The sequence below is a fragment of the Elgaria multicarinata genome, chromosome 3, assembly GCF_023053635.1.
Source record: "Elgaria multicarinata webbii isolate HBS135686 ecotype San Diego chromosome 3, rElgMul1.1.pri, whole genome shotgun sequence".
In the NCBI taxonomy this organism is placed as follows: Eukaryota; Metazoa; Chordata; class Lepidosauria; order Squamata; family Anguidae; genus Elgaria; species Elgaria multicarinata.
In genome coordinates, this window is record NC_086173.1 from 111456937 (window position 1) to 111479671 (window position 22735).

Here is a 22735-nt window from a genome sequence, read left to right on the forward strand (position 1 = left end):
TCACTTCCCTGGCCCAGCCAGCTGTTCCAACCATGCTAGCTTTTATTAGCCAAGAGGGGTAATAAATCCAATACGGAGGTGGTTGCATGAACCTGTCCAAGCACCTTGTCAATGTCCTCAAGCTGTACCAACTGAAACTCATCCAAGAAAACAGGATAAGGCTGTACTTTGGATACCTTGCTTGATTCACCTGCATTAACACTGGAGTCAGTCTTGGCGAATGCCAAAGGTTTTATTCTGGAAGTGACTAGCAAATATATTATAGCGGGCCTCAGATGGTTCTACAGTGTCCTTGAGGCCAGCTTGTAGTACCCCCCAGACAACTCTGAAAGCTCCGCTGGGCAGCAGATTGATGATCTGATAGTGGCAGCAAGGTTTGTTTGTTTTTTGCCACCCTCACTGCCCCTGAATATACCTTAGCTCAGGCAATTACCAGTGACCTGCCCATTCCGGAAATGGGCATTTCTGGTTGTTTCGGATCCCCCTGGGCAGCACTAAATTGGTGGTGGGCACCACTTATGCAACAGAATTGGTGGGGTTGGTTGCTTGTGGATGGGGACCGTTGGATAGTGCCCCAAGTCCTTTGTGGGATGTTCGAAAGAGCTGGTTATGTTTAGAAGATTAAGGGGGACATGAAATATTTAAAATGCAGAAAGATGGAGTAGACATTTATTTATTTATTTATTTAATTCATTTCTATGCTGTCAAATAGCAAAAGTACTCTGGACAGTTCAAAAAATTAAACCCCATCAAAATACAGTGAGAAAGAACATATAAAAAAACCTTAGAAAACTGAAAGCAGAATTTTGTTTTGTTTTGTTTTCTGTAGCACCAGAGGGCAGCACTGTAACTAATGGGTGGGAACTGCAGGGGAGCAAATTTTAGCTAAACATTAAGAGAAACATCCTAATGGTATAAGCTTTCTGGAAGCGGAATAGACTGCCTTGGGAAGTGGCAAGCTCATCTTTGCTGCAATTATTTAAATAGAGGCTGGACGGCCATCTGTTAGGGATGCTGTAGTGCATCCTGCGTCGAACAGGGAATGGGACCAGGTGACTTCCAATGTCCTTTCCAACTCTAACATTCTATGATTCCAGGATATTTCAGATGCTGAAGGCATTTAAGCAAGATTAGATCCAGTAAGAGGTACATTTTCCTTTCTACATAAAGGCATTGAACATAGTGGGACATATTTTTGAGTAAACATGCATAGCATTGCACTGTCAATGGCTAAACCCATCCTTTTTTTGTTTGTTTTTTACTCATTGTGATTGCTAACTTCAAAGTTGCTTTCTGGTGGAAATTTACATTTGGAAGACATGAAACCTATGCCATATCCACCACCTAATCAATCAGAAAGACTCTATTCACTTGTAATTAGTGACAGAGAAATGCTCAAATGGTTAACTCAAAGAAAAATTAACCCCCCACATGGAACTTTTCTACAGTGGTACCATGAATCTCGTCCATTTCCATTATTATTATTATTATTATTATTATTATTATTATTATTATTATTATTACATTTATATACCACCTTTTTTCCTCCAAGGAACCCAAGGCCATAGCTAGACCTAAGGTTTATCCCTGGATCGTCCAGGGGTCAAACCTGTTCATCTAGGTGACACACAGGGAATCCAGTGCTCAGGCAGGGGCGAACCCTGGATGATCCCAGGATAAACCTTAGGTCTAGCCGTGGCCCAAGGCAGCATACATAATCCCCTCCTCTCCATTTTATCCTCACAACAACCACCCTGTGAGGTAGGTTGGGCTGAGCACCTGTGACTGGCCCAAAGTCACCCAGTGGGTTTCCATGGCTGAGTGGGGACTAGAACCCGGATCTCTTGACTCCCAGTCCAACACTTTAGCCACTACACCACACTGGCTCTCTATCCAGTTTTTTGACTGATTGGAAACTTTCAGAACTGCCTTGCTCGTCCTAGTTATGCTTCTGGGCAAGACCTAGTAGTCAGGAACAATCAAAATAGCAACAGGGGAAATCCAATCCTTTTTCTCTATATCTTGTTAGAGCAGTATGACAATGGAACCAATTACCTAGGGAGGTTGTGGGCTCTCCCACACTAGAGGCATCCAAGATGCAGCTGGACAGCAATCTGTCAGGTATGCTTTCATGTGAATTCCTGCATTGAGAAGGGGGTTGGACTCGATGGCCTTGTAGGCTCCTTCCAACTCTGCTATTCTATGATTCTATGGAGAAGCAAAACTTGTGGATCATTTATATATCGAAAGGGAAAAGCCAGGTCAAGTGTACTCATGTCACTAATGTGGATGGTAATGCACACCTCCGCCAAGACTTCTGTATCTTAAAACCGCTTAGTATAACCATTGGATGGTCCAACATCTCAGGGCTCAGATTACAAGGAGCAGGTGTTGAACACAAATTGGGAAATTTTAAAGACAGGCCTCCGAAGTCACATCTGAGTGTAAAATATTCAGGGACCCCCCAAAATGTAAGTGCAACCCTTAGTTGAAAAAAGAGCTACTGCCCATAATCTCTTATATCTATTATCCTATATAATCTCTTATATCTTTAAGGACACATTTTCATGTTCAGACAAAGTATGTGTATAGTCCTCTAGAGACTGTATATCAATCTTCCCAAATGTGGTGCCCTCCTGTCCGTTTGCCATGCTAACTGGGGCTGATGGGAGTTGAGGGCACCAGGCTGGTGAAGTGCAATACATAGACTTTTTTTCAAAATAAAAATCAAGCACTGAAAGTTAGACATATTTTCCTTTTACATCTGGATGTTTGATCCTTGTGAGTTTACCTTTGTGCAAGACATACATATATTTGAATGGTGGTGTTTCTATATATTTGGATGCAGAAGTAGAGCTCCATCTTGTGGACAGTCAACTCCTGCTTTAAGAATTTACTTTAAAAAACATTTGCTTTGTGTATTTGATTTGCTAAACATATGACTAGGTTGTTCCTACAGAGTAGAAGCTAATAGCTATAAGAAATTAAATGCATGCAAAAATCTTCAACCTATCAAATATTTGTTGAATTTTGCAGTTGCTAGACAGCTGTTTTCATTGAATTTCTCAGTTACAAAATTCAGAACAAGTCAAGATCCAGGCAAACAAATCATTCCAATGTGGGTTGGTTAGATTTCCTGAAGAGAACTTTTTATTTGAGGTACAACCACATTTTTACAGACTGCTACTTTCAAAATATTGAGACAATATCGGGTGGCAGGTTAGATATTCAGCTTGATCCTATGAATGGGTATTTAGAAGTAAGGTCCACTACCTTCAGTGAATCTTACCTTAATGTGAGCTTGCGTATCGAATCCCTATACATAGGTATACAGAAAGTTTGTCTTTCATGGGAGTATTTTCACTGTGCCCAATATTTTGTATTGGTAAAAAGGATTGATCCAGTTGTGCACCATAACATTTCCTCTTCTACGTCTGGGCTGAACCGCAGAGCTCCAACTTCCCTTCGCTGTCTCTCCTGTTTACAAATTTCTGTAAACAAGGGAGAGATTAGGGGTTGGATCTCTCAGCATGATTTGGGGTGGTTGGGTGATCTCCCCTTCGACTGCATGACAGCTCGCCCCGTTCAGCAAGGTTCTCTGTAGCATTTTCAGGGGGCTGGACAGGCTACTGTGGGAAGGAGGGGTTGAGGAAGTCCACTTCCCCTAGTGCAGTTTTTCCAGCTTAAACCTGGATTTAGCCCATGAACTTCTCCCCCTCTCCCGCCCCGTCAATATCTTAAGGCTTTTAGATCTGATATTTTGTTTTTTAAAACATCAGATATTTGGATAGATCTTAATACACCATGGGTCCTTGGATACTACCAGAATTATATATAAGTAATAAATATATTACATTGGTATAAATAAATGAAGGCTCAATTAAATACTGTCACTCATAGTATAATCACATGTCTATGAAGAAGTAAGCACCATTGAGTTCAGTGGGACGTATGCCTGGTAAGGATGTTTAAGAGTTCAGCCCCAGTCATTCCCAAACTTTACATTTCTGCTATCTTTTTATTGTGTCATTTTTATTTTAATCTTGTCCCCTATTTATGGCCTGGAATACATGGAGCACCTGCTGTTGTGCCATCAGTTGTTATTATTCAGCCAGGACTGTAGGTGACATAAGCTGCTTTTCCTGCTGGTCAGGCCATTAAAAAGTTTTATTAGATCTGTGAGAAAGACATTTGAATTGTATAGGAAGAGCCAGCGTGGTGTAGTGGCGAAGGTGTTGGACTGGGAGTCGGGAGTCCTCACTCGGCCATGGAAACCCACTGGGTGACTTTGGGCAAGTCACATACTCTCTACCCAGCCTACCTCACAGGGTTGTTGTTGTGAGGATAACATGGAGTGGAGGAGGATTCTGTACCCCACCTTGAGTTCCTTGGAGGAAAAAAAGCAGGATATAAATATAATAAATAAATAATAAAATACTGAGGTCTATAGGATGCCATCAGACAAGTCCCAAAAGGGTTAGATCCAGATTTAGGCAGGTGCAACTGAACTGGCAGAAGCAGACTTCTTTGCACTTTCCTCACCACTGCAGTCCCTCCACCCATCCACCCTGAAAATGCTACACAGAGGGTCAGGGGGAAAGAATAGAGTTTGGGCTCACATTTGAAAATGCAAATTTCCCTTATCAAAAATGCACATTTTTCCCAATCAAGGGAGGGGGGGGGAAGACACTCACTTTCAGAAACATGAACAAAGTGAACTGAGCTTCCAGGAGGAAATGGGAGAATCTCAAGAAGCTCAAATATTGCATGTTCACTCATCCCTAGTTTCAAAGGAACGGTGCAGATCCCGATACACATCCTCTGTGCAGAAGGAGCGTTCCCTCCATTCGAGCAAAAGGGGAAGTCAGGGCAAGCAAGAACTCCTTGTGTGCAGTGGTGCACATAGGGAGCTCTAGATCCAAGTTAATATGCAAAATGTTTAAGGGTGAAGACATGACCATATAAGCATTGCCAGCCTGGAATGCTACTGGTGATTCTGAAAAGCCCATTCCATGGTGGCAGAGATTTCGGGTTTCTGACAGGTGCACCTGTAATAGAACCGTCGTTTATCTGCTCCTACCGTCTGATGTAGGGACCATGTTCAGTCCTTCATTGCCTCTGCATTCATCTCTTCCTGTTCCTGGGCTGAAAAGACTGTGCCTGGGCTGTTATGCTCTGGAAGTGAACAAAGCTCTGACATGTTCTTTGATAACTTATATAGCCGTGTGATTTTGCTTAGGTTTGAAAATAAACAAACCAACACCAGTTCTATACAAAACCTGAAATATTTTACTTTTAAAATTTTGATCTAAGTTTACTTAGATTTCATGGACTTGATACAAGAGCATTTGATATGAATCGGTAAATAAAACACTGTAATAGATAGCCACAATAAACTTTGTTAGAAATGTACATGTTGCGAAAATAATAATAATCATAATCATAATAATAAAAAAAAACAGCATGATGTCTGCGTTATATTATATAAATGCTCAACAAGAACAGTATACTAGGGAAGCTTAAAAAAACTTGCTCGGCATAACCCTGGGGCCCTATTCAACTAACATTTTTGACTCCTAGAATTCAGACCCAATTTTCCCACCATAACTGTAGAAAGGTTAGTTAATAAGGCCTCAGTTGTTTTCTGTAGCTGTTTTTTTTTCCTCATGGACATCACATCCAGGTAATGTGTATATAAACAAAGCTCATAAGAAATGTACAAATATAAAAAGCTACAAACATTAATAAATTACATCATCACAAAACACATAAACACTTCACAAGGTGCTAATAAAATAATTGTATCCCCTCATAATACAAGAAACAAGGAGCTGGTATTATAAAGTTGAAGATTCTTCTTCATAACGTGTCTTAAATAGATCATTTTTTAACTATTATTTGATTCTGTATAAGGCTGCACAAAGTTTTACTTGTTTTTCAGGCAATGCCAACATAAAAAAGGAAACAATAAAATAAAAATAAAAACAAAAACAAGGACAAAACCCAAAATTTCTCTCTTAGAGTCAAGAACCTAAAATACAACCGTTGATAATACTCAGCAAGAAACTTGTATAAAGGTTAATGAAGTATTCTATAGAAAGAAATGTCTAAAGATACTTTGCTCTTATAAAAAAGAAGGTATTTTAAAAAGCTATTTACAGGCTACATTCTATGAAAAAATATGCTTTAGGAAACGTATCTATAAATGAAAATCTGGGATTGCCTGAGAAACAAATTTAACTCCTTAAGTGTTTATATGCAGATAAGCAAGTTTAATGTAAAATAATGCACTCTACACCAAACACTAAGTGAGTTAAAAGACAAGTATCCAGTTAAACTGTCAAGAAGCTTGGCTCTCTTTTTACACCAGGCTCCTGGGTGCACACACAGCCCTCGTTCCTTCAGACAAGCATATCTGAAAGGAAGTGCTTTCATATGAATGTCAGAAGCCTTATGTACATCATTGACAGGACTGCACACACTTCCCACCTCATTGCACGCCTCGGTCTCAAGGCTTTACACAAACCACCGATCCATCGTTTTTCAGTCACTGAATGGGTTCAGAGGCATTTAACAAAAAGCACCCTCAAAGAGCCTGTGCACATGTTAACTTCTTCTTCTTTTTGTTAGCACTTAGCCTCTAGCACATATATGCTGCTTTTTCTAAAATAGAAAGAGGAGCTGGGGTTTTGGTAATGGGGCAGAAGGTAAGTGCTTGCTTACATTCTTAGTTGTCTTGAGAGGACAACTTCTTAGCTCATTTATACCTCTGGTTTGTTTACATGATGCACGGATTGATCAAGGCTTCAGTGAAATGAAAGCGAGGAAGAAGAGACCCTGGTTAATCAGTGGCGTTTTCTCTGCTTGTGTCACCCTAGGTTAAATGATTCCGTAAACAATGGCTTAGCCATGAATTTAGGTACGAACTATTGCAGTCTTCCCCACCCTGGACCCCTTCAGATGTGTTAGACTACGATTCTCTAGCCAGCTAGTCCTTGGCTGCATTGACTGGGTATGATAGGTGTTGTAGTTTAACACATCTGTAGAGTGCCAGCTTGGGGAAGGCTGAACTCTTGGATGGAGTTCAAAAGTTGCTTCTCCATGAGAATGAACCAAGGGTTGAACCAAGAAAATACGGCAAGATGTATGGGGCTAAAACTGCAGTCCTATACCCACTTACCCGGGAGTAAGCCCTACTGAAATCAATGGGCATTATTTCAGAGTGAACTTGTGGCATGCTTGCTGTTTCCACCAGTCCCACCCTGCCACACTGGTAACACTTGAAATGGGGGAGAGTGTGTGGGAAGCAGATGAGGAGGATACAGCTTCACATGCCAGTTCACTACACGCCTGTAATCTGCCCACACCAGCTTGCCATCAAACATTACCAGTGCAGCACAGGAACCCAGGTAGAAGCAGCAAACTTGCCACAAGAGAATGAGCCCTAAACTCATATGAAATTCCCTACTCTGGTAAACAGCAGGTATCATTTCGAAACAGCACCCCTGAACTAACAATATCTAGAAAAGCCAAACAAACCCCAAACCCTCCAGTTTCCAGGATCTTGTAAACAAACCTGAACACAGCTGTTGCTTTCAGACCTTATTTCTGAGGTGCCAATTAGTTTTGCAACATTCTCTCAAGGGTATGCATCTATTTCTGAGATTTTATAGAGAGGGTGTATGTGTGCGTGTGTGTTTTAGGTCAGACAAGGCTGTCACACACTGGTTTGCAGTGATGAAAGCAGAGACAATGAGCATGGACAGCATGCAAACAGGTGCTAAAAATAAAATAAACCTTGCAAATAGAAAATGATGGGAAGGTTGGAAAACTATCAACGAAAAAGGGCTGTCAATCCAGCACCAATTGAAGTTAAGGGGGGGGGAACCTCCCATTGACTTTCAAGGAACTGCATCAGCCCGTTATGTGTTCACACCCAAATCAAGAACCCAATTGGATCATATCTGTGATCCATAACGTTCTGGAAGTCGCCTTGCATTGCACATAAAATAAATTAATTCACCTAATAATGGTTATCCAATGTCTGGTTATAGGGAAAGTTTTTAGTAGTGCTGAAGTGCAATTTCAACTCTTCTATTAAACGAAACATATTTAGCATGATCCAGGTAAAGAAAACTAAATATTTCATTATGCATATTATTTCTTGCATGTATTATATTACATATAATAATGGCAGAAATCTCTTCCCCCTCTCTACAAGTCAATTTGAGCACATTTTTTTTTTAAAAAAATCTGACCTCCTGCTGCTTAACCAGATACCTCTTCAAAATGGGCACAGTTTTGATAAATGAAGCGCAACTGAAATTAATGTGCATACTGTTAAAAACAACTGCTTTTTCTTCACTTAAAAACAAGTTAAAGGGATACTTTCCTAAAACTGGAATGATCCTCAGTGTCTTGGAGTATTAACTTTTTGCGAACTAGTCACTCTCAGCAATTTGAGAAAGGACATCTATATTAAAAAATATTTATAGCAGTATTCTGTACATGTTTAACTGCTGAAAGTTAAAAACAATTTATTAAAGTGGTGGCAAAAAGTTAACTGGTATTGTCCCTAAGATGTTGCACAATACTACTGAAGAAGTCCTTCAAGAGTTGAAGAGTTAGTGTCAGCTCAGGACATTCTGAACTTTTGATACAGTCCCAAATGTGGCCGGGTTTTAGAGGAGAAGTTTCCCGTTCCGATGAATTTTCAAAATCTTCCCAAGCCTTTGCTTAGCTGTGGCCATGCCTTTTTTTGTACGTTTCCCTGAAAGGCGGAGAAAAAGGACACAGTAAGCCACAATAAAACGTTTATAAAGAAACAAAAAGTTCAAGTCTCGGAAAGTTGAAGAATTGCGAATTGGTTTAAAAAGGAATCTGCTGCATTTTTTACTTTCAAGGTACAAATAAAGCATTTCCCAACTTCTGTATGCACACATCTGTACAAACACATTTAACAAATACCCAATTAAATGTGAGCTTTAATCTAGGAGTAGGCAACCTAGTGCCCTCCAGGTGTTTTTAAGTACAACTCCCATCATCCCCAGCCAGTATGGCCAATAGTTAGGGATCACGGGAGGTACAAAACACCTGGAGGGCACCAGTTTGCCTATTCAACACCACATAAGGAGAGCAGAGCCAAGGGGGCTCTCTGGAGCTGCTACCCATCCTGATGGCCCAACAGCAGGTGCTCCAGAGATCCCTGACAGCCCCATTATCCCACTACAGCAAATGGTGCTGGGGGAGAGCAACCAGCAAGACTCTCCAGAGCAGCCACTTGCCCTCTGGCACATCCTGAGGATCTTCTCGGGTTGATCTGAAGAGCTGCATTGGCCATAAAAAGCAGCTAGCATGCCTCGTCCAGGCCCTAATGCCTGGAATGGGGTTCTTCCGTAGAGCCAGGCACTGTCAGAGGGGGTTCCCTGGAGATCGCCTGTATCATGGGCAATTTCCAGGGAAACCCTCTCCCACAATGCCTTACGTTCTATTGGACATCAAAAGACAAAACAGCTTGCCCACAATGAGGAAATCGAGTCCTCATCTTAAACTGTCCTCATTTAGTCCTGCAGATAAGACACCGGTGTATTTACAGCAGCTCACATACCCTAAACATAGAACAGCCTTTTCAAGAGCACGCCTCAATGTGCTTCCTTCTGCATAGTGGTTCTAGAAGGCCGTTTTAGGAGAACTCCATACCATAATCGAGTATGTATCTGTGGAGATGGTAACATCGAAACCAATGCCCACGTGCTGCTATTTTGTTCTTTGTACAGAAATACTGTACAAATTTGCTTGGAGATACTGAGTTTTATATGTTAAGGTCTTTGCTTTTTCTTGAACTCAGGATATTTATTGTCTGTTCTATGCCTTATGTTCAGTTAATTGTTCTAAATTGCAATGGCCAATGGCTTGGTGCAAATAAAGTTTGATTGATTGATGCCTTACGCTGTGGGAAGATCCCTCAGAGCCAGGCATTTGGGCTTGTCCATCTCTCTGCAGAGTCACACTAGCTACTTTTTATAGCCTACATGGCTCCTCAGAGAGCTGCAGAAGCAGGAGTCGTTGGGACGTGGTGGTGGGGAGGGTGATACGTAGGGGACATATGACAGAGGCTCTCCCACTTCGGGCAGCAGGTGAGCTTGCGCTGGCCCTGCCCTGGTCCAAATAGTGATAAAAGATCATTGTGCCTATGTTAAAAGCTCTACCAGAATAATGCTATGCAGCAGGTGAGGGTGGGTCTAAAGGGAAACTGGAAGAAGGCATTCATGTTTTTATTTATTATTTATTCATTACATTTATATCCCACCTTTTTTTCCTCCAAGGAGCCCAAGGCGGTGTACATAATCCTCCTCCTCACCATGTTATCCTCACAACAACAACAACCCTGTGAGGTAGGTTAAGCTGAGAGTCTGTGACTGGCCCAAAATCACCCAGTGGGTTTCCATGGCCAAGTGGGGACTAGAACCTGGATCTCTCGACTCCCAGTCTAACACTTTAGCCACTACACCACACATTTTTCATGGGGTTTCATTCTGGCTTCCTTTTTGTTTAATTTTTTTTTTTTTAAAAAAAACCCCAACAACATAGCATCTCTTGCTTCCCTGCTCTTGAATTGGACAACATCATGGTACTGCTGCATGTTGATGACTTACTTCTGTGGTCCATTAACCAAACATATTTTCAACAAATCCTAGTCAAATTCAGCTTCTTTTGCTATAAAGAACACCTTATCATTAGTTATTCAAAATTCAAGGATGGATTTTTTGGAAAAGGAGGCAGGAAACCAAAGTGGACAATGGATGGCCAAGCCATAGAGCAGTGCAGCTCATTGATCTGGGGGGAGGGTCATTTTAATGAAAACTGGAAAACCCATTTTGAAGCTGGTAAATTATTTGTATCAAAAACTACCCAGGAGACTTTGAAAGTTCTTTTCCTTTCAAAAGGGGGACAATTGTTGGGAGTCAGCCTTAAAAATATTGTAGGGAATTACCCAAATATGCTATAGGTGTGAGGCACTTTAGTTCTCCTTGAAAGTACCCCAGAATAGTTTTTGAAGAAAATTCTAGCATTATTCCTAGGTAAGCCAGCAGCCCTGTGAAAGTAGAGACACCTCTGCCCTCTATTGAATTAAGACAGGAGTATGATTTGGTTTTGGTGCAGCCTAAATGAAGTGGCTGATTCAAGACTCGTGAAGAAACGATGGTATGAACAAATGAGAGAGCTGTCAAGAGAGGCCAATCTGGACTACGTGAGCAGATTACAAACTTCTCAATGGTATGCTGCCATTAAAAAGGGTTTCAATGTATTTATGGAATATTTATTCCCTCAGCAGAGAAAAAAACATTACAGAAAGTAGTTTTTGTCAGATGGTGGGATATAACTATTGACGTATTCCTATGGAAGTGGTTGCATACAAGATTTAGTTCACTATTTATTGTTTTGTCCACTTTATTCCCAGAAAGAAATGGTTGTCCTATGTGTCCCAGTGGATGATCAATTCAGGATATAGCAGCATTTTTTACTTTCAGATAAGCATGAGTGCATATTTCATAAATCTGGATTATTTGCAACAGCAGCAAAGGAAATCCATTCAGGTTCATTGAATAAAGTAGTAGTGGATTGTGAAGGAGAGTCATTACTACATACAAATTAAATAAAGATGCACCTTCAGTACTTATTATTAAGGATTTGTTTTGGTTATGCTCTGCATGTGCAATGAGAACTGGAATTCTTAATATTTTATGCATGCGTTTTTTTAGACATTTTCTTTTTATTCATGTTATATGCAACGAATGGCCTATGACTGCAAGCAGTAAATATTTATTGCATCGCATTCATTCAGCTTGGATGAGAATGACCTGGGTCTGAATCCCCACTCAGCCATGAAACCGCACTACCTGACCCTGGACCAGGTACAATCTTGTAGCTTAACCTAACTGACATGATCATTCCAAGGACAGAATATCTCAACCCTGCTCTTTCCTCCCACCCCCTCAGTGGAAGAATGGAGAACAGATGTGGTAAATAAAGTGTTGAGTGATCAAGAGGGAGTAAATCAAGCGGTGGACATATCCTAGGGAGCTTCCTCCTCCAATCTGCATAGTTTTATGGGAGCTGCCATCACATATGAATCAATCCCACCACCACGGGCACCTTCATTTCTGATAACTATGAAGAAAATTCGAGCAGAAGTTCTGTCAGCATTTTCCCTCTCTCCCTCCCTGCCTCTGTTTCCTCACTGCCAATTGTGATCACTGTAAAAACCTCTGTTGTGCTGGCCTGATACAGAGAAATGTGTGTTAAGGAGTACCCTTCAATCACCCATGGTTCCAAACATTTATGGTGGTCTAAAGACAAAGCTCTTGAATATTTACAACACCACAGAAGAAGAACAAGCTAAAGAAACCATCTGTTAACTTTCTAACAGTTGAAATATACTTATCCTGAAGAAACAGGTGCTCTTTATTTACACAACCTGTGTCTCTTTCTTGATTGCTTTCTTTACTGTGGTTTCTGTGGGCAGAATTGAGATGTGGCTAAGATCTCAGCTGCACAACTTGCCAAATTCCATATGGATGACAACAACGGGTCAGGCCTTAATTGGTTTGAAAACTATATTAGACCATATAGAACAGGAGTAGACAGTGTGGTGCCCACAGGCACCAGTGCATCCCCGGACCCCTCATTTGGCACAGACAAGGTGTCCTATCCCTTCCACTTATAAAAAATATCAACACATTTCGCTGTGAAATAGGTTTATGTTGGTGCTGCAAACTGTAGATTCAAGAAGTAGTTTAGTGTGCTAGAGCACACAACCATACTCTGCCTTGTAGTCCATTTTTTGGGCAGGTAACTTGCCCTTTCCTATGGTGACCATGGCAGCCATTTTGTGGTGGTGCTCAGAAAGTTTCTCAAATTACCAAATATGGCCTCAGCCCCCAAAGGTTGCCTAACCTAGGGTGACCATATGAAAAGCAGGATAGGACTCCTGTACCTTTAACACTTTTATAGAAAAGGGAATTTCAGCAGGTATCATTTGTATATATGGAGAACCTGGTGAAATTCCCTCTTCATCACAACAGTTAAAGCTGCAGGAGCTATACTAGAGAGACCAGATTAAAAGGAGAGCAGGGCTCCTGCAACTTTAACTGTTGTTATGAAGAGGGAATTTCACCAGGTGCTGCATGCATAGAAATGACACCTGCTGACATTCCCTTTTCTATACAACTGTTAAAGATACAGGAGCCCTGTTCTCCTTTTCATATAGTCACTATACCTAACCCTCATATAGAGTAAGCTACTTGGTATTACTTTTGCTTAGTATAATTTATCTCATTGGCCCAAATCAGAACAGCTACAGTGGAAGAGATCTTGCTATTTCTTCTTAATGTTGTCTCTGTAAACACTTCACTTGAAAGAGATGCCTCGAGGAAAGTAAAAAGTGGAGAGCGTCACTAAAGCTGCAGAGAAAGGGGTACAACGGCTGGATTACTAAACGTAACAGAGAAATTCCTTTCAAAATGGATTGTGTAGAACAGTTCTCCTCTCCCAAAGAAATAATAGGAGTTGTTCAAACAAAACTTCATCATTTCAGATATAAATCTACGGACCTTACCTTTGGCAGCTGCATTATTCTGTGATGATGACGAGGGCCTCCGCTGTGTGAGGAAAACTCCTGGAGCCATAGGTTGAGAGCCTCTGTTTACTTGGGCGACCCCAAATGTGCTTGCACCAGCTGTATACTCATGGTCTGCTAAACTACTGCTATGGGACTCCAGCTTGGGTTCAGGAGAGCTGCCTTCCTGAGGGAGTTTATTTGCATTGTTGGGTGATAATTTCTTTTTGGCGTTCTTTTTCTTCTTGCCCTTTTGCTCCTCCTTTCAAAAACAACATACCTGCCATTAGCTTCTAAGGAGTGGTTATACATAATGGGTACATTACAGGCATGCAGCACACGCCGAAGGATCACCCTGTTAGAAGATGCATAGCAAGGCAACTTAAGAAACCAGGTAACTAAGAGGGTTGGGTCTCTAAAAATAAAGCAACCCCATGACCAAATAATGTCGCCAGCATGATTTGCCAATTCATTCCGGAGTGCAATTCAACTTGCTGATTATCAGAAAGCAGGGGCGTGCGCAACCTGTGGCCCACATGTGGCCCTTGGTCTGTATGAGCCCCACCACAGTGGGACCTGCATAAGCCCCACCCATTTTTTTGATCAGAGAGGCTGCAGGAAAAGACTGCCCTGGTTCAGACAACACGCTAAACCATGCTGCTTAACCATAAAATGGTTAAGGGAATGCATTCCTTAACCATTTTGTGGTTAAGCAGCGTGTTGTCTGAACCAGGCCACTGTTGTGGTGCTGCTCATAGATACTGCAAACCCAATCAGGGTTGGGTCAGGACAGGTGTGGGAGGACTATTTAGCTTCCCTTTCCCTCAGTGCCCCTAAGGCAGCTGGGAACACCACCTCTGTGCCATTAATGGTGGCAGGGAAGCAGTGATTCTGATCAGGGCTGTGGGGGAGGTGATGGCTTTACCCTTCCCCCTCCCTCAGTGGCTCCAAAGTAATCCTCCCCCTACCCCAGCAATCTTGACCATAATCATGGGGATGGGGAAAAGGTTAAAGTTTCCCCCAACACCCCAGCAAACCTGACCTGGATTGTTGTGATGGGGACAGGTGGGTGGGTGTGGGTGCGTCACGCCGCATACCTGCTATCACATGTAGCCCTCAGAGCCAAAAAGGTTGTGCACCCCTGTTATAAAACCTTAAAAGGATTGGAACCTGGCTACTTAAAAGGACCATCTACTCCCATGTGAAGCTGCCCATCCTTTAAGATAGGTGCTCCACCCTCTTGTATGTGCCATAACTTGCAGGAGGGATTTCTCAGTTGTGATGCCTCAGATGTGTCCTAACAGCGTCTTCCTCTTAATCTGTGTTCCTCGGGCATTTGACTCTGCTGCTTTATTTATTTGTTTATTGCATTTTATACTTCCCAATAGCCAAAGCTCTCTGGGCGGTTCACAAAAATTAAAACCATTCAAAGTATAAAACAAACAGTATAAAAGCATGATATAAAATACAATATAAAAACACAACCAGGATAAAATCAGTATCAGTGCAGAAATACAAATTTAAGATACAAATTTAAAACAGCAAAGTTAAAATTAAGTTTATAAGCTGTTATTTTATTTGTTGACCACTAGTTTTGTTTTTCTGTATTTTGATTGTTGTTGCTTCTTTTAGCTTGTTGTAAGTGAGAGCTGCTTCACAGTGGAGTTCAAAGTCATTTGCATCCTTGAACAATCCTTGAAAGTGATCTTAAGACACCTGCATTGTCTTTTAGCAGGTGAAATCTTGCTCCACTGAAGCCCATTACAAAATGCCCTTAATTTGAAACGTCATTTTGTGATTCCAAGCAGAGTTTTTAAAAAGCTAAGAGCGATTTAGAAAGCCATTTCTAATCAATGGCTGTTTCTGCCTCTTTCTCTAGGGATTGCAGGATAGCATTACTCTTTATAATAGACACAGAACCTCTCGTACTGGAGGTCCCAGGGCACGGTCTGAAGGCACATGAAGTAGCTACATTGCTGAAGCTAAGTAGGTCTGGGTCTGGGCAGGGCTTGGAGGGAAGTCCACCTGGGAATCACATGTAGCCACCTTGAGTTCCATGATGGAAGAAAGGTGGGATATAAATTAAACAATAAACAAAAGCCTTCATACCATCAACACAATGCAAGAAGAAAAAAAAGGTTTTCTGAATAGCAATATGGGGTGGGTGGGCAGGATACCTGCTGGGATAATTTCGCAGCCGCTGCCGCCAGTCCAGTTTCGATGGAGGCAACTCTTGTACCTTCTCGGACCGGTCTGTCTTGTCGAGGTACTGATGGGCCAACTCTTGCTAAATGCAGAAGCAAAAATAAATATTGTAGATAATACAATATAAAGGTGTATGTTGACCAAACAGTGTCAAGCATGTTTAAGTCTGTTGAAATCAATGGGATTTAGTGAACACCTCTGTTTTGTAGGATCATGTCCCCTGTCGGTGAAGGGAACAAAACAAAGGGAACAAAACAAAGAAAGTGAAGCATACGAAGAACAGGACTTCTGACCCACTGATTTCAGCACAAGCTCCTAAAGTTCTTTGGATTATATCCGAACTTCCTACATTTGTGATGCATATGGCGCATTAAACTACACGTGGAGGGAGAGAGAGAAGACTGCAATCCTATACCCACTTGCTTGGGAGTAAGTCTTACTGAATCCAATGAGACTCACCTCTGGGTAGACATGTATAAGATTGCAACATAACTCGATTTATTAAGCCACACCCTGTGCCTAAGTGATAAGGGACAACCTTTACAACCACTGCAACAAATTAAAAAATGTAATGCTCAAATCAGACCTGGTGTGGCAAGCTGTGTATGAAAGCCATGGAGGTGGCATTTGGATTGCACTGGGGGCATGTAAGAAGAGTGGTCTAGCTCTTTGCCCCTGTGTTGTGGATTCAGTCCAAATGGCCCCTGAAGCTGCTGTTAGCCATGCGGAAGAAATGCTATGATCTTAAACTGTGCAGGGGCAATTTTATGACTTAAGCTCTTAAACCCATAAGCTTACCTCTCATTGGGCCTGTTCAGACAACACACTAAGCCTTGGTTAGGCCACTAACCCTCTTGCAGTAAATGGTTAGTGAGCATCTTTAAACCATAGTTACGTATCCACCACTGTTAGGAATGGTTCACACAACACACTAAGGGCTTTGCTAGACCTACCTTGTAATCCGTGCAGGAGGAGGGGCAAGCCCGTGCTACAAGTAGCATGGGCCATCACCCCTGTCTACATGTAAGATGTGACGGGCTGCAGGAAGGACCCGTCGCGTCCGCCATTTTTTTTAGTTTTAAAGGGCCATGTGCGCAGGAGCGCACAAATAATAAAGGTGAGGTGGGGTTTTTTTTTTTTTAAAGGGTTCCTTGCTCCCCCTGGCTCCAATGTCCCCCCCCACTCTGGCTCCGATGTTCCCCTCTCTCTCCATGGCTCCATTTCCTCCCCCCCATCTCCTCCTGGCTCTGTTTTCCCCCGCCCGCAATCTCCGTTTCCCCCCCTTCCCCTGGCTCCGATTCCCCCCCATCCCCCCCCCAGCTCCGATTCCTCCCATCTCCCCACCCTGATGGCCGCAGCGCTCCTGCAGAGCGCTGCGCACCATCCACCGCTTTTCCCAGCTACTTGTGAGTAAATGCGCTAGCTGGGGAAAGTGGCGGAACGGGCTACACGCCTGTGGTCTCGGGCTCAACCCGAGACTGCGGGAAATACCGGGCCACAAGCGGTGCCGGATGCCCCAGGGCCAGGGAGGTCTGACCTCTGCCTGAGCCCGGGATTCCCTGTGCGTCATCTGAACGCACAGGGACGAGCCTGGGCCTCACACTGGGCTAACTCCTCATCTAGCAAAGGCCTAAGTCATGGTTCACAGTCATGACATGCTAAGCCATAATGTTTAGCTCAAAATGCTGAAACACCATGGCTTTGTGTCTCGTTTAAACAGAGTCTTTATGTAATATCGACTGGGGGTGGGCTGTTTGTCATGAGTAAAAAATAAATAAATACCTAACCCCGCACTTACCCTACTGCACTGAAAGTCAGATTCATACCCTCGCTCCGTGACTGTTTTTCAAGGAATAAAAAACTTATTGGGAATTCAGCCACGAGTATTTCAAAGCAACTTTGGAACATTTCAGCCCAAAGGTACCTCAAAATATGTAAAAAAAATCCCTTATGGGAGGCCCTTGCTCAGATCCAGACGCCTTTACAGAGCTCCTCCAAAATATTGACTCTGATGACAGGATAGACAGCCAGTCCAGCTAGCCATGTTTCGGTGGCGCCTGGCCCCGGCCACCATTGTCAGCTGTGACCCAAGCGGAAGTGAGGGCAGCAGACTGAAGAGGTGCCATGCCAGGTGGTGCTGGTCAGAACAAGACATTTTCCTCACCAAACCATTCTTAAGTGCATATGAGCATTATCTATGTAATCCACCACTGAAAGCTTGCAAACCTACCAATATAGGGATTTCCTCCTATTGTCAGTGAATGGCGTAAGCGACAAAAAGGTAATTTCATTTGTGGCTTCTTGAAACTAGCAATGGTTGGGGGAAATTCTGCCTGTTTACCCTACCCTGTGCCTGTTTGCATTCTCTTTCCCTCCTTATTGTTTACTACAACTTTATTAGATTGTAAGCCTATGCGGCAGGGTCTTGCTATTTACTGTGTAATCTGTACAGCACCATGTACATCGATGGTGCTATATAAATAAATAATAATAATAATAATAATAATAATAATAATAATAATATGACTTAAAACCGATGTTAGTGCATTTACAGTTTATATACAGAGTCAGCCACTTTGGGTAGCGTGGGGACCAATTTCTGCCCTGGACCACGACATTACAGGCCAAACAATGGCAGGGGCAAAAGAAATCTTTAAAAATCAGTAGGCATGTATGAGAAAATAGTTTCAGGTTGTTTTCAAACAGGATTTACCCAGTTTGCATGCTCTGGACTGATGCAATCTGTGATCAAAACCTGTATGTTTCTGAGCTTGCAATGTGATTTGTGGAGCCCCCCCCCCCCAACAGTGTCCAACAGGATGCATACATTTGGAAAATGTGCATGGAAAATGCACGCAGATATGCTTTGATTAATGGGAGAAAAAATGCATACATTTCAAAGAGGCACGCAATTGATGCCTACATTTAGGGAAATGCATATAAGACTCGCCAAAGTTCTTCGAAAACTAAGTTAAATTTGTCCTTAGTAAGGGCATGGCTAGATGAGGGGGGTGGAGGGGGATGATCTTGCAATATGATGATCACGAGATCGTCCCCCTCATCTACACGTGGCACATGACATCCCAGGAGGAAGAGGATGTCGCCCCTGCCATTTTTAAAAAAAGAAACAGGAACTGGAGCGCACTAGTGCTCTAGCGCAAAGGTAGGTGATTTTTAAAAAGGGGAGAAAGCTCCAACCCCACTCCCACCCCCCCGATGGGCATGGAGCGCTTGCAGAGCTCCATGCCCTGTACCCGGATTCCAGCTCCTCGTGATTACTCGCAAGGAACCAGGACTATACCAGGATGGCTGCCCACATGTCCAGTGGTCTCAGGATCATCCTGGGACCATGGGGAAAAGCGAGAAAAGGTATAGGGCCATATCCCAGGGAAATGCAGGGATCATTCCTCCCTGCATCATGCATAGGGACGATCCCAGGGATATCACCCCATCTAGACATGCCCCAGGTCTCCTTAGTGGCTCCAGAGGCTCATTGAGGACAAATTTAGCTTGAAAACAGCAAACCGCGGATTTAAAAAAAAAGAAATTTCTGACTTTCTGTGGGTCAGAGGGGGTTGTATGTTGCCTGCATGTTGCCTACCCCTGATTTCAAATATTTGAAATATTACCTGTTGGGCTATATGGTGCATCGTCAGAACTTTTCCTTTTCTTTGATCGGGACTTGAATACCGGATTATCTTCATCTGATTCAAGGGAGGGATAAACTAAACGAGAAAACAAATCCCCTGAGAGATTGTGATATGGCTTTAAGCAACAGCGTAAGCGAGAAATACATCCACAAAATAGCACAATGTCGCAGCATTGAAATAGCCCTGGGGTGAACCAAGTCAGCAAGTCTACCATCAAGATCAAACATCAGATTGGCATCATGACTTAATACAACTGGGACAGACACAGCACTTGAATTACAGGGGCAAGAATCTTTCGTCGGCATCTTTGTGGATCCTTGCATCATTCCCCCATCAAAAGTGGAGCACTATATATTGACAACTTTACCACTGACCTACTGTGCACTTTAATAGTTTCTCCGGGAATTTGTTTTCCTGAGTTCAACTGCAGTTCTGTAACTTTTGTATAATCACAAACATTAAAAGAGGGAGTGGGAGAAGGGAACGGAAGGGGAATGTTTTCAAAATGTGAGCAACTGATCTAATACCCACATCCTAGGATGTTCTGGGTTATATGCACCGTGTGTGCTTAGGAAAGTATCTGGATGCCATTTACAAAGTTCTGGCCTGGTTAAAATCCACCCGAACCATGTGGAGAGTTACTCACACACAAAGATTGTGTGAGGCTGCAGGCATGCAGCAGTTGTTGTTTTTAATGAAGTGGGTCTCTGAGACACGCAAACTACCTTACATTTATTTTCCCCCTCTAGTGACATCTGAGATCTGCTACATCCTTGAGCCCTTTTGTTTTCAATGAATCCCCAATTTCTAGGCTAAATGGCAACAACATTGTTTGCATTACACCCACTTAAATCGAACGATGTATAAAAAAAATGTGGATTTAATTTTCATTTCTTTTGCTAGGGCAATATATGATTTTAAAGTAATTGCATCAGTTTAGCCACTGACTGAAAATGTGCTGACCAGATGTAGGACAAATGGAGCCTTGGTGAACCAAACCATCTTACAACAAAGCAAACCTATTAAATGGTAGCATAAATATATAATTAGCAAGAATGTTGCTCCCCTAATACAGCCCTCTCATCTTTCAGAATGTCATATTTAGATCGTGTCTATACATTATACTTTTGTACAGTTTTAAAAGTAATTTAACTTGAGTGAAAGGCCTACAGGTACTGTAATTGTAACTTGTGCTTATGTTTTGTCAAACACATTCGACTTGCTCAGAATCGAAGAAAGTCTTGTTTTGATTGAACTTCAGAGGGTTTCAATGTATATTTTTCATATTCAGCATATCAAATACTGAAACTATGTTTTTAAAGGATAATGGCCAAAGCCAAATTTTCTTTTTCTTTCTTTTCTTCTCTCTCTCTTTTTAAAAAGCACATTTTACATATGTTACTAAAAGATGTATCTGTTTCTTGGAAGCTGAATTATTAGGAAATCTTCTGTCCATTTTAGTGGGACGCTTTCGTTTTCAAGCAGACATTTTTTAAATTGCATTTTTATACCGCCCAATAGCTGAAGCTCCCTGGGCGGTTCACAAAGTAGTTTGCAATGCAACGTGCGATGCAACATCCCATGTTGCATCGCAAACTACCGTATTTCTTCAATTCTAAGATGCACTCCCCCCCCCCCCATATAAACATCTCTAAAAACGGGTGCGTCTTAGAATCGCGGGTGTGTCTTAGGGCTTTTTTTTCTGTTGGTGGTACTGAAACTAGTGTGCGTCTTACAATCGATGGTGTTTTACAATCGAAGAAACACGGTACTTTTTAAACATGAAGAAGCAGGGTGGCCATCAAGGGTAGGCATGGCTGGGCCCCTGCGAAGGGGTCACACCCCTGTGGGGTCCACCACCAACAGCCCCCTGGACTTGCTCTGCCTCTTCACCATTGCAACCTGCCTGTTCACCTACTTCCCACTCTTGCCCAGACAATGGTGTTGGTGAGAAGGAGGAGGAACAGGAGATGACACTGCCTATTTGCTCAGTGGCTCTCTGCCTGGCAAAAAAAGAAGCCATCAGTAGCAATGAGGAGCAAGAAGAGGAGGCTCAGGAGCAGCTAGTGGCAATGATTGAGGGTGGGGGGGAAGAGAGAGAGTAGATACACCAAGGAGTCCATTGGTCTTGCCCAAAATACTGGAACCACCACTGTGAAGAACCTAATGTAGCACCTGAAGCATCAAGCAGTGGATGCAGGGAGAGGGGAAGTTCATATTGGCCCCGTTCAGAAGACACCTTAAACCATGGCTTTAACTCCGGTGAATAAAGCAAAAAAACCTTATTCACCATGGTCAAAGCCATGGTTTAAGGAGTCTTCTGAACAGGCCCATTGGGGTGGCGTGGAGAAGGAACCACTGCACACAAGAATCTGCCTAAGACACGTCTCTGGATTTTTGTTTCAAGCTTTTATGGTTGATGAGAACAATGGGAAGATAGGACAATATTCTTGGGCTCTTTATGAGGGAGGGTGGAATACAAATCGCATATATACACACCTACATACACGAAAACATGCTAATAAGCAAATCCATTGTGTTCAAGCTCATTTCATTTCCATAAGCCCAATCTTTAGAGTCTGCTTGAACTGTCATAAAATAGTGTCTTGTGCCATGGCAGCTGCGATGGCCAGGCTATCCCTGGCAAGCAAAACAAGGCCAGCTGATTCTTCCCCCAACCATATGCAAATAGGGATGTCCAGATTTTGTGCAATCCATCCCATGTGTGTTTCATGGATTGTGCCGTTTCATTCATTCCAGCGTCTGTTCACAGATGGATTAGAAATTTTAAAAAATTGTTATGTGGAAAAATACGCAAATAACTCCATAAGAGGGCTTGCAATGATTTATGCAATTTACGTTAATACATAACATTTAATGTGCTGTCCCCCATTCCATTCAACTTCCCCCGTGCATTTTTCTAGTCTCAGCGGAAACATGCGTATTTTTCTACGGATAAATTCAAGTAAATTTTGTGAAAGTAAAAAAAAAGAAAAAAGATCTGAAAGTCTATGGACTCCATGAGGCCTGCGGATCCTTAGAAATCTGAACTCATTACAGTCTGTCTTGAATATCTCCAGCATCCCTACCTGCAAACCTTTAACAAACTTACTATCCAAAGACCAGGGTTGTGCCAAACCACAGGATGGCACAGGATGTATTTGAAGACCCTCTCTGCCCATCCAAGGCTCTAAAGCCTTACCGACCCTGTAGGGGCAGAAGGCAAACCTGCTATCTGCTGGGCTAGTGTCCCAGTGATGAA

The 22735-nt window shown here is 42.4% G+C and overlaps 1 protein-coding gene across 1 annotated transcript in view; it reads right to left on the minus strand.

Annotated features, from left to right (window-relative positions):
- Positions 1-5282: 5282 nt before the first annotated feature.
- Positions 5283-22735, minus strand: part of PHF2 (PHD finger protein 2) — a 136448-nt gene continuing 118995 nt past the window's right edge. Inside the window, exons 19-22 of the mRNA XM_063121257.1 lie at positions 19453-19548; positions 15796-15905; positions 13619-13880; positions 5283-8770 (exon numbers count right to left, since the gene is read on the minus strand). Coding sequence (XP_062977327.1) covers positions 8682-8770; positions 13619-13880; positions 15796-15905; positions 19453-19548 — 557 coding nt within the window. The 3' untranslated portion in view covers positions 5283-8681. The remainder of the gene's footprint in view (positions 8771-13618; positions 13881-15795; positions 15906-19452; positions 19549-22735) is intronic.